The 11,774-nt window shown below is 39.7% G+C and overlaps 1 protein-coding gene across 1 annotated transcript in view; it reads left to right on the top strand.

The window, feature by feature from the left end:
* Window positions 1–225: 225 nt before the first annotated feature.
* The window catches only part of LOC308668902 (cytochrome P450 2J2-like), a gene marked incomplete at both ends in the record, with an annotated part of 32,108 nt that continues 20,559 nt past the window's right edge, over window positions 226–11,774 (top strand). Inside the window, 4 exons of the mRNA XM_081329169.1 lie at window positions 226–384; window positions 8,587–8,749; window positions 10,494–10,643; window positions 10,845–11,005. Of these exons, the coding sequence (XP_081185295.1) occupies window positions 226–384; window positions 8,587–8,749; window positions 10,494–10,643; window positions 10,845–11,005 (633 nt within the window). The remainder of the gene's footprint in view (window positions 385–8,586; window positions 8,750–10,493; window positions 10,644–10,844; window positions 11,006–11,774) is intronic.

Raw genomic sequence — 11,774 nt, 5'->3', positions numbered from 1 at the left:
GTAATCCAACCACATGATGTAATCTCATTATTCAAATTAGTGTGATAATATCTCCTTGACAAAGTGCCAGAACCAATTAGACGGTGCTTTCAAAGATATGCTGCTATTCTCTTCCCAGACATGAAATATATAAAACATGAAGGAAAGCAAAGAGCCATCAAATAAAAGGAGACAACCACCTCCAAATCAACTAGAAAGTCTCAAAGATAAAGTTTCAGCAAGAAAATGATGTCAATAGGGATATTTTTGTTTGTTTTGCTGATTGTGTTCTTCTTCAAACAACTCTGGTCCCGAAGACATTTGCCTCCTGGTCCTTTGGCTCTACCTCTCATTGGGACCGTGTGGGCTCACGGATTTTGGCTTCGTGAAGATTATTTCCGTAAGGTATTTCACTCTAAATATGCAAATATGTAATAGGAAAAATAATTCACAGCAGTTTTCTTTGTACCATAACTATAAACAAATGTATTAACCTAGTAAAATATTCCTGCATGATAAGGATTTTAATTAATCAAATTCCTCATCACGGCAGAATTTTCAAACCAAGATCTTTTCACCAACATTTCACAGAGCAGGATGTGAAATAATGGGGTTGAATTTTTAGAAGGTAAATTCTAGTTCAATCTTACAAAAAACAAAAAAACAAAAACCCACCTTTAATAACGCAATGAATTCACCAGAGTGTGTGTGTGGGTGTGTGTGGGTGTGTGTTGTCCCTTCACTTTGCTTAAATGAAACATTCCTCTGTGGAAGTTGCTTTATACTGTATTCCTGCAATGGACAATAGGTGGGACTTGGTAGCCTAAGTGGTTCCCTCTAATTTTGCAATTCTATATTGATTTCAAAAACATTCTAGATCTGAGTTATGAAGGGTAACACCTGGTTTAGATAATGTAGCTGGTTGAAGAAGGAAGCAATAGAACAGGTTTGTCTGTACAGAGACTTCAAACTTGCTTGGTAAATATTGGTGATTTATTATCGTTTTAGCCATTGTGTATCCACTGCATAAAGGGACGCGGTGGCTCAGTGGGTTAGGACGCTGAGCTTGTCGATCAGAAGGTTGGCAGTTTGGCGGGTCGAATCCCGAGTGCCACGTAACAGAGTGAGCGCCTGTTACTTGTCCCAGCTTCTGCCAACCTAGCAGTTCGAAAGCACATAAAAATGCAAGTAGAAAAATAGGGACCACTGCGGTGGGAAGGTAAAAGCGCTCCGTGCACCTTTGGCATCTAGTCATGCCGGCCACATGACCACGGAGACGTCCTCAGACAAGCGCTGGCTCTTCGGCTTTGAAATGGAGATGAGCACCGGCCCCCAGAGTTGGAAACGACGTAGCACACATGTGCGGGGGAACCTTTACCTTTATCCACTGCATATTCCAATATGGTCCTAAGCTTTCTTTTGCCAATTGGGCCCACAATACTTGCTGATGTCATCAATCCATCTTGTTTTTAAGTCTCTTTTATCAAGTGGGATCCATTCTATGACTGCCTTGGTCCACCTGCCATTCTTGCTATGTGACCACCCCATTTCCACTTCAATGCTTTTACTCTCTTGATGTATACTTTTGTTTGCTCTCTAATCCATGTGCAGGTCTTTCTATCTTGTCTTATAATGCCGAGCATGTATTTTTCCATGGCTCTTTGTGCCACTCATAGCTTTTGTATCGATAGTGAGGTTTGTGTCCATGTTTCATTCTCATATGTTGGAGCAGGTAGGAAACACTGATCAAAAACCTTTCAGGCATAAGGGGAGGTTGTTCTTGAAAATTATGCTTAGCTTGCCGAATGTGCAATGTCAAGGTTCTGACTAATAACACCAGCTGCCTGCAATTAGTGCAGGTTCGTGTCCCACCAGGCTCAAGGTTGACCCAGCCTTCCATCCTTCCGAGGTAGGTAAAATGAGGACCCAGATTGTTGGGGGCAATAAGCTGACTTTGTAATAATGCCGCTTGGGGGGGGGGGGCGAAAGCCCTAATAAGCAGGCATATACATAGAATGAAGGCTATTGCTAAGCACATTGATTTGTGCTTTAGATTGTAAGCCGCCCTGAGTCTTCGGAGAAGGGTGGGATATAAATGGGATTAAAAAAATAAAATAAAATAAAATAAAATAAAATAATAAAATAAAATAAAATAAAATAAAATAATAAAATAAAATAAAATAAAATAAAATAAAATAAAATAAAATAAAATAAAATAAAATAAAATAAAATAAAATAAAATAATAAATAAAATAAAATAAAATAAAATAAAATAAAATAAAATAAAATAAAATAAAATAAAATAAAGAACCCAAACAAATCAGAAATCTAAGGCTTGAAGTTTCCTTAGAGAACATGTTTATTGGATACATAATATCGGCATGGTCAAAAGTGAAACCAACTCTAAAATTTCCCCCAGGGATTCAATGTAACTAAATGTAACAACTCCTTCCCCTCTACTACGGTATTGATCACACTGCCCAATGAGGCCAATTGGCGGGCTCCGTGTCACTTCTTCTCTCCACCTTCCAGCACCTGTGGGAATAACCTTCGTTCCCATGAGACTGCTCCGTGTTTAGTCTAGCAATCCTTTTGCTTTCTTCCCCCTCTTCCTCCCTATTTGTGTGACAACTGAGAATGACAAAGATGGCTTCAGCCAGGTTCATTTCGGAAGTTGACATGTAGAATGTTGCAGAAGGATGTAGTGGCTGAATCCTGTAGAATTATTTTGGGATGCTAGAATAATGCACAAAGATCAGAATTCTACCCCCAATGAAGCACCAAAAGGCTTTTAAATAAAACCAATGCATCTCCAAGCAAACAGTTTGGAAGTTTTTAAAAAGAGACTGGACAGCCATTTGTCTGAAATGGTATAGGGTTTCCTGCCTGAGCAGGGGGTTGGACTAGATGACCTACAAGGTACCTTCCAAATTTATTATTGCTGTTGTTGTTGTTCTTGTTGAAGTAGAAGTAGAAGACTTTATTGTCATTTCAACAATATACAGAACAGTACACAGTGAAATGAAACAACGTTTCCCCAGGACCAAGGTGCTACTGGATGCAGAATTCCAGGTGTGGCCTTACCAAGGCATTGTAAAGTGGTATTAGTACTTCACTTGATAGATAGTGCCCAGTGTTCGAGTCTGTCCAGATCCTCCTGTATTTTAAGCCTATCTTCTGGAGTATTGGCTATTCCTGCCAGCTTGGTGTCGTCTGCAAATCTGATGAGTTCCCCATCTATCCCCTCATCCAAACAATTGATGAAGATGTTGAAGAGCACTGGGCCCTGGGGCACCCCACTACACACTTCCTTCCATGTAGATGCAGTTCCATTGAGGACCACACACTGAGTATGGCCTGTCAGCCAGCTATGAATCCATCTGGTGGTGATGCTATGTAACCCACATTTTTCTATCTTATCAAGTAGTAGGTTGTCATCTACTTTATCAAATGCCTTACTGAGGTCCAAGTAAATTATATCTACAGCATTCCTCTGGTCCACTAATTTTGTCACTTGGTCAAAGAATGCAATAAGATTTGTCTGGCATGATCTGTTTTTGACAAACCCATGTTGACTTTTAGTGATGACTTTATTTGCATCAAGGTGTTCGCTGATTTGTTGTTTGATTATCTTTTCCAGAATCTTCCCAGGTATTGAGGTCAGGCTGATAGGTCTGTAGTATCCTGGATCTATTTTTTTCCCTTTTTTGAAGATGGGAACTACATCAGCTCTCTTCCAGTCCTCTGGTAGTTCCCCAGTGCTCCAGGATCTTTGAAAAATATAGTTCAATGGTTCTGAGATCATGTCTGCCAGTTCCTTGAGAACTTTGGGGTATAATCCATCTGGTCCTGGTGATTTGAACTCGTCTAGGCTGGACAGGTGTTCACTTACCTTTTTCTTGCCTATCTTAACTTGCGTTTCTATTCTTTTTTTTATGGCACTGGTTTTGGTAGGTTGGACTGTTTTTTCCCTTTGTGTAAAGACAGATGCAAAAAATGAGTTAAATAGTTCTGCTTTCTCCCTATTACTTGTCACCTTCTTGCCACTTTCCCCCACTAATGGACCAATCATTTCCTTAACTTTTTTCTTGTTTTTTACATGTTGAAAGAAGCTTTTTTTGTTATTTTTGACTTTGGTCGCAAGCCTTAGTTCATTTTGAGCCTTAGCTTTCCTCACTTAATCTTTGCAGGCACGGGCTATTTCCTGATATTCTGACTTAGTTATGTGCCCCTCTTTCCAATTCTTATACTTGTCCTTTTTATCTTTCAATTTATCAGAGAGTTCTTTATGCAGCCATGCTGGTTTCTTTTGAGAGTTGTTATTTTTCTTCTTTGTTGGTATTGTACTAGACTGGGCCTTTATTATCTCACTTTTCAAAATTTCCCAAGCTTCTTGAGTTGTTTTCCCCTTTAGGATTCTCATCCATAGAATTCTTCCCATGGTCTCTCTAAGTTTATTGAAATTAGCTCTTTTAAAGTCCAAAACTCTAGTTTGACTGTGTTCTATTGCTTGTGCTTCCAGAATGTTAAATTTATTTATTTATTTATTTATTTATTTATTTATTTATTTATTTATTTATTTATTTATTTATTATTAGATTTATATACCGCCCTTCTCTCGAAGGACTCAGGGCGGTGTACAGGGCAATTAAAATATAAAATACAAACGTTAAAAATAAATTAAATTAATTAGCCCTAACCAATAAATTAAGTTAAAAGTAAACCCCAAACCCTTAGTCCAGGCCGGCCTGTTCAAATAGCCAGGTTTTCAGGTCACAGCGAAAAGAGCGAAGGTCGGGAGCCATCCGGAGCTCAACAGGGAGTTGATTCCAAAGGGCTGGTGCATCCACAGAGAATGCTCTCCCCCTGGGGGCCGCCAGCCGGCACTCCCTGACCGACGGCACCCTGAGGAGGCCTTCTCTGTGGGAGCGAACAGGACGAAGGGAAGTTGACGCCGGCAGCAGGTGTTCCTTTAAATAATCCGGACCCATGCCATTTAGGGCTTTATAGGTCATCACCAGCACCTTGAATCTCACCCGGAGGGCAACTGGGAGCCAATGCAGCTCGCAGAGAAGAGGTGTCACATGAAAGTATCGGGAGACCCCCTTCACAACTTGCGTGGCTGCATTCTGCACCAGCTGAAGCCTCCGAGTGGTCCTCAAGGGCAGCCCCATGTAGAGAGCATTGCAGTAGTCTATTCGAGAGGTCACAAGCGCATGAGTGACTGTACGTAGGGCATCTCAGTCCAGATATTACATGATCACTTTCCCCCAAGGTTCCTATGGCTTTGACATTTTCTATCATTTCATCTCTGTTTGTGAGAATTAAATCCAATATGGCTAATCCCCTAGTTCCCTTCTCTACTTTTTGGGAGAGAAAGTTGTCTGCTAGGTTTGTCAGGAATCTGTTTGATCTTCCACTTGGTGCAGAGTTTGTCTCCCAGTTGATATCAGGGTAATTAAAGTCCCCCATTACTATTGTGATGTGCTTCTTACATACCTTAGTTAGCTGACTAGCAAAAAGTTCATCTATTTCCTCTTCTTGGTTGGGCGGCCTATAGTATACACCTGTGGCAATGTCATTTTTCCCCCCTTTTATATTGACCCAAATGCATTCAAGTTTACAGTTTTCGTCATTGTTGTGCTCTATTTCTGTGGAGATAAAGTTATTTCTTATATAGAGAGTAACTCCACCTTCTCTTTTGTTTAGTCTGTTTCTTTTAAATAGTTTAAATCCCTCTAGCTGTGTGTTCCATTTGTAGGTTTCGTCCCACCATGTTTCCGTAATGGCAACAATATCATATCCGCCCTCATTTACCTGAATTTCTAGTTCACCCTGCTTACTGTTCATACTCTGTGCATTAGTGTATAGACATTTGAGTCCTTTATGACTGACCCTGTATTTACTAAGAGCCTTGGTGGAGCAGTGGGCTAATGCCTCCTTAAGTAACACCAGCTGCCTGCAATTAGTGCAGGTTCGCATCCCACCAGGCTCAAGGTTGACTCAGCCTTCCATCCTTCCGAGGTAGGTAAAATGAGGACCCAGATTGTTGGGAGCAATTAAGCTGACTTTGTAATAATACCGCTTGGGGTGTGTGTGAAAGCCCTAATAAGCAGGCATATACATAGAATGAAGGCTACTGCTAAGCTTGTAAGCCGCCCTGAGTCTTCCGAGAAGGGCGGGATATAAATGGAATTAAAATTAAAAAAAAAATACTTGCTGCATAACTTGTGTGGTGCCTGGCTTCCCCTATTTTCTTAGATTGCCGGGGACAGTGATGTTCTGTATCAATTAACTCACTATCCCCATTATTTAGTTTAAATGTTCCTCCAAAAAAGCTGTGATTTTATTGCCAAGTACCTCAGTCCCTTTCTTGGATGGATGCAGACCATCTCTTTTATACATTTTTTTCATTGGACCAGCTACAGACATCGTGACTAATATAACCAAAGCCTTCTCCTTTACACCACTCCTTTAGCCACATATTAAATTCTGCTATACGCTGGCCTTTTCCATTTTGCTCCTTATACACTGGTAAAACCTCTGAAAAAGTAAGCCTACAGCCTATTCTGATAAGTTCCTGCCCCAAGCTCTGGAAATCATTCTGCACAGAGAGTACATCTTTTTGGGACAGATCATTAGTGCCAAGATGTACAATAGCCTCCACATCACAGTCCTTGCTGGCATTCTTGATTATTTTAGAAATACGCTTCTTGTCCCTACTGGAAGTAGCACCTGGAAGACACCTGACCTCTTTCAAAACCTCTGTGTCCTTTCCTAAATTTACATCCCTTATAATTGAATCACCAACCAGAAGGTGGCTTCTCTTTTTGGATGCCTTTCTGTTCTTGCATGACTGGTGTGTAATACCAGATTCACACTTCTCCCTGTCGAAAACAAGTTTTTCATCTTGGACCATGATCCATGATACTGCTAAGATTGTAAGCCGCCCTGAGTCTTCAGAGAAGGGTGGGATATAAATGGAATTAAAATAAAATAAAATAAATAAATCCCCTGCTTATTTGAGTTATTATCGCAGATACTTTTACCTGTCTCCTTAATGTCCCTATTAAGGTCAGAAAGGGCACTGTATCTGTTGGGCAGGGACACAGCGAAAGCTTTGTTTACAGATCTATGGTTTACAGATCTATGGTTCACAGATCTCACCCTGCCAGATCCCATGGTTGTCCACACTGCCCTTCTCCTGCAGGATCTTTGTGGTAGAGGGGACTGATAGCATGGAGGCTCAATAGGGTAGAAGGGCTGAACTGGACACCTAATTTCTGCCTGAAGAGCACATATTACAGACCCTAGATAAATAATCTGCTCAGGGTGCTCTCAATAGTCCCTCTGTAGAAGATTGTGAGGATGTGTGGTGGAAGCTGTGACTTCCTCAGTTTCCTCAGAAAGTAAAGACGCTGGTGGGCCTTCCTTGTTATGTAAGAGGTGTTGAGGGACCAAGTGAGATTCTCCACCAAGTGAACACCAAGAAATTTGGTGCTCCTTACAATCTCCATGAAGGAGCCATCGATGTTCAGCAGAGAGCGGTTGTATTTTGTCCTTCTGAAATCAACAACCATCTCTTTTGTTTGGTCTACATTCAGAGACAGGTTTTTGGTTTTACACCAGTCTATTAACTTCTCCACTTCCTCTCTATATGCTGACTCATCGTTCTTGCTGATGAGACCCAGGTTGTTATTGTTTACACAGAGGGGAACAAAACTGGGACAAATAAACAATTTATGAGCAGAGAATGTTAATCATGACTGTCTGCCAAACAACACATGCATATTTTCAGAGAAATGATTTGGCTGCATAGAGAAAAAGCTTATTCCCTTTTTCTTCTTGGCTTAAAACATGCATGTCAAACTGCCGGCCCATGGGCCGGATGCATCATACTAAAACCGCAGTCACCCCATTGTTGGCAATGGGGAAAAAGTCACGATACGTTGCATGTCACATGACGTCACGAGTTTGACAAGAGAACCCAGAACACAGTTTACCATATTAGTAATCTGATAATCATATGCTATGTTTTTGCAAAATCATGCTGGTAATACTCCTTATTACTCAATACTTCTTTTGGTATTCCAGAATAACAAACAAACATCCAGTGGTTAGTTGGAAAGAGAAAAGGTTGACTTCCTTTCTCTTCTTGGCAGGAGCGAGACCAGTGAACAGTTTGCCATATTAGGGATCTGAAAAGCGTTTGCTATGTTTTCCAGAACCATGCTGATAATGCTCATTATTATTTAGAATCTGCTTCTAGATTCACATTCCTTTCTCTGAGACTAATGTAACCATTTTTCCCCCTTTCATATATCTGTCAGTCACAGGAGGAGTGGGCAGTAAGAAGACCCTCTGTCATTTGAGGCATGGTAGAAGGGAGCAAACAGATGGGAGAAGGCGGATTTTGACTAGAGAAAGGAACATCCCAGCAAAAAATTTTAAAAGCACATAAAGAAGTTCTTGGCAGGGATCTCCAAGATCCACATGGTGAAAGGTCTTAGAATTCAGGATTTAAGAAAAACTGTAGGTGGGTGTAATAACTATAAAGAATCTGTTTTATTTGATTGTAACATTTCTCAACTTTGATTCACTCAACAGCATGTAAAACGATATGGAAACATATACACCATGTGGCTTGGACCTTACCTTCTAATAGTGCTGTCTGGATTCGAAACTGTGAAAGAAGCAATGACCAGCTTCCCAGAGGAATTCTCTGATCGACCGGATGATCCTTTCTTGACTGCTTTAGGGAAAGGAAGAGGTAAGTAAGAAATTGTATATAAATAACCATCACACTAACCCTAACCATCATTCCCTTCCTTCTCCTTCATATTTGGCCTCTTCCTCCAGATTTTGCAAATACGTTTTTCACAAATTCTGTCTATATGACCAACTCACCTAAAGGCATTAATACCTATTGTGTCCTTTCCAAGGACCAGGGATGATGATGATGATGATGATGATGATGATTTACTACATTTGCTTGCCACTCATCTCGTCGTAAAGTGATTACATTGTTAAAAGTGATCAAACCATTTTTCTTTCTTTCTTTCTTTCTTTCTTTCTTTCTTTCTTTCTTTCTTTCTTTCTTTCTTTCTTTCTTTCTTTCTTTCTCTCTCTCTTTCTTTCTTTCTTTCCATCTTACCATAAGGTAACTCTTGCTGTCTTACAGTATGTGTGTGTGTGTGTGTGTGTGTGTGTGTGTGTGTGTGTGTATATATATATATATATATATATGTTTTCTGAGGTGTATACACACACACACACACACACATACATACATACACACACACACACACATACAGTACATATACATATACATATATATAAAATGGTCAGGTCTTTTTACACACACACACAAAATGATGATGCTGGCAGTGTACCAGCGAAAGCTAAGACAGTCGATTTTCAGGTTTTATAAATGGTTGATTTTATTGATTTACTGCTTTTAAACAATAAACAGCTGTTTTACTATTATCCCAGAGTTCAAGGATTTTATACCATTACACAAATATGCCTGGGATTCGTATTTTTAAAGTTATTGAGGACATATAATTATATAATGATAGTATAAAGGAGGAAAAGAGTTTATTTCTGCATATGTATTCCTAGCCACATAATGAGCCTTGCATAGTTGAAAATAAATGTAAGATTCTCCTATCTTTACTGACATTAAATATAAAGAACAAAAAAAAATAGTTGCAGATGGATTGTACCACCACCGAGAAGATCCTCTCTCTTGTGCCTATAACATATGTTCTTGCACATGAACAATTACAAAATCTTAGGAGTGCACGTTTGGTTGCCATACCACATATGACTCCCTGTGTCAATGTGAATCCCAAAATGAATAAATATTTTTGTAAGAACAAATAAAATGGCTAGAATGTCAGAAAATTACAGCATGTCACTGAGGTTTGGTATTTCCATCTGAAACCCAGAGAGAGGTTTGGCAAGAACTGATATATATATATATATATTATTTGCGTAAATTTTTTGGAGACTGATATAGGTATTTCAAACTTATTTGTTCTCATCAGTCACCACACCCTTTCAATTCAAACCTGGCCTGATTGCACATTAGGCAGTTGTTTTAACCTCTAGGCCACAGGCTCTTTCTCACTTTGTCAGCTGCATCAGGGAGGGAAGGGACAGGGGAGATATGTCTTGAGTATTTTATATAGGACAGGAAGGCCTGGAGGAATGTTGTCCATAGGGTCGCGATGGGTCGGACACGACTTCGCAGCTAACAACAACATTTTATATCTCCCCTGTCTCTTCCCTCCCCGATGCAGCTGACAAAGTGAGAAAGAGCCTGTGGCCTAAAGGTTAAAACAACTGCCTAATGTGCAATCAACCCAGGTTCAAATCTCAGAACGGTGTGGCTGAGAACAAATAAGTTTGAAATAGCTATATCAGTCTCCAAAAAATTATGCAAATAATGATATATATATAAACACAAATGCAATCAGGAATCATTTACCATTGTCTACTGATACCTTCAGGAATTATTTTCTCCAATGGCCACACCTGGAAACAGCAGCGACACATCGGCATCACTTCTCTGCGGAAGCTGGGCCTGGGGAAGAAGAGCATTGAGCATCAGATAGAAGACACAGCTCAGACGTTGGTGGAGAGCTTTAGACAAACAAAAGGTCTGTAATTTGGGGTAATGATAATGGTTCATGACTGTCTGAAGAAATCTTTTTTATTCTTGCAATATTTCAAATAAAAAGAGATGCATTTGATTTGATTCTAAATTTTTGAAAAAAATTGCCAGAATTTCCAATTCTCTTCCTTCATCTCCTTAGAAGTTCTCCTTTATGAAATTCATTATAAAATATCTTCATTTGCAGGACAGCCATTTGACCCTTCATTTCCAGTACTAAATGCAGTTTCTAATGTCATATGTGCTTTGGGTTTTGGACATCAGTTTGGTCCTGAAGATGAAAACTTCCAGATGTTAATTCAAGCCCTTGAAACTGTTGTGAAAATCACTGGTGACTCTTTCCATCAGGTGGGTCATCTTTTCTCTTAAAGAGACCAAAGTCCCCAAACAAACTATGTTTCTATCAGCATTTTCATGTAATCATGAATGTAATTCCTCAGTGACTGGCTGAGGAATTCTGGGAGTTGAAGTCCACAAGTCAGAAAAGAGCCAAGTTTGAAGACCCCTGTTCTTTAGGTTCTTACCTATTTTCCCAAATACCCAACTAACATCTGCTTCCTTATCATTTAAACCCGTTGCTTCCATCCATATGTCTAGAAGAATTCTGGACCATCCTGTTTCTCTTCTATCTGACACAAACTCAAATACATGAGGACAGCCATCATGTCTCCTGGTGGTCTTCTTTTCTCCAGGCTAAGCCTACCTATAGGCTTTAAGTGTTTCCTTCCAAGACATTTGCCATCTCAGTTGCTCTCCCCAATTTGTATGCTTCAATTTGTAAATGTTGTCCCTAAAGCACAGTATAGAGAACTCGATATAATATTCTAGTGGGGTATGAATAATGAGGAAAAACCAGGAAGAATGATTTCTATTGACCTTCATACTGGACTTCTGTTGATCTACCAAGGACTATACAGTTTATAATTAACCCCTGAATTGTAATCATAAATCATTGCTGTCACCACATGATTGGACTCAATTTTGAGTCACCACACCATTGGACATGGTTTTACAACCATTATCCAATGGGCAATTTTGGTTGGGAAAAAAAGCCAAAAATGTCATAAAATGTGGTTACATGGCTGGGGGATGCTGCAAATGGCAAATGGAAGCCAGT

This window comes from Vipera berus (genome assembly GCF_964194415.1).
Source record: "Vipera berus genome assembly, chromosome: 5".
Classification (NCBI taxonomy): domain Eukaryota; kingdom Metazoa; phylum Chordata; class Lepidosauria; order Squamata; family Viperidae; genus Vipera; species Vipera berus.
This window is presented reverse-complemented; position numbering and strand designations above follow the sequence as displayed.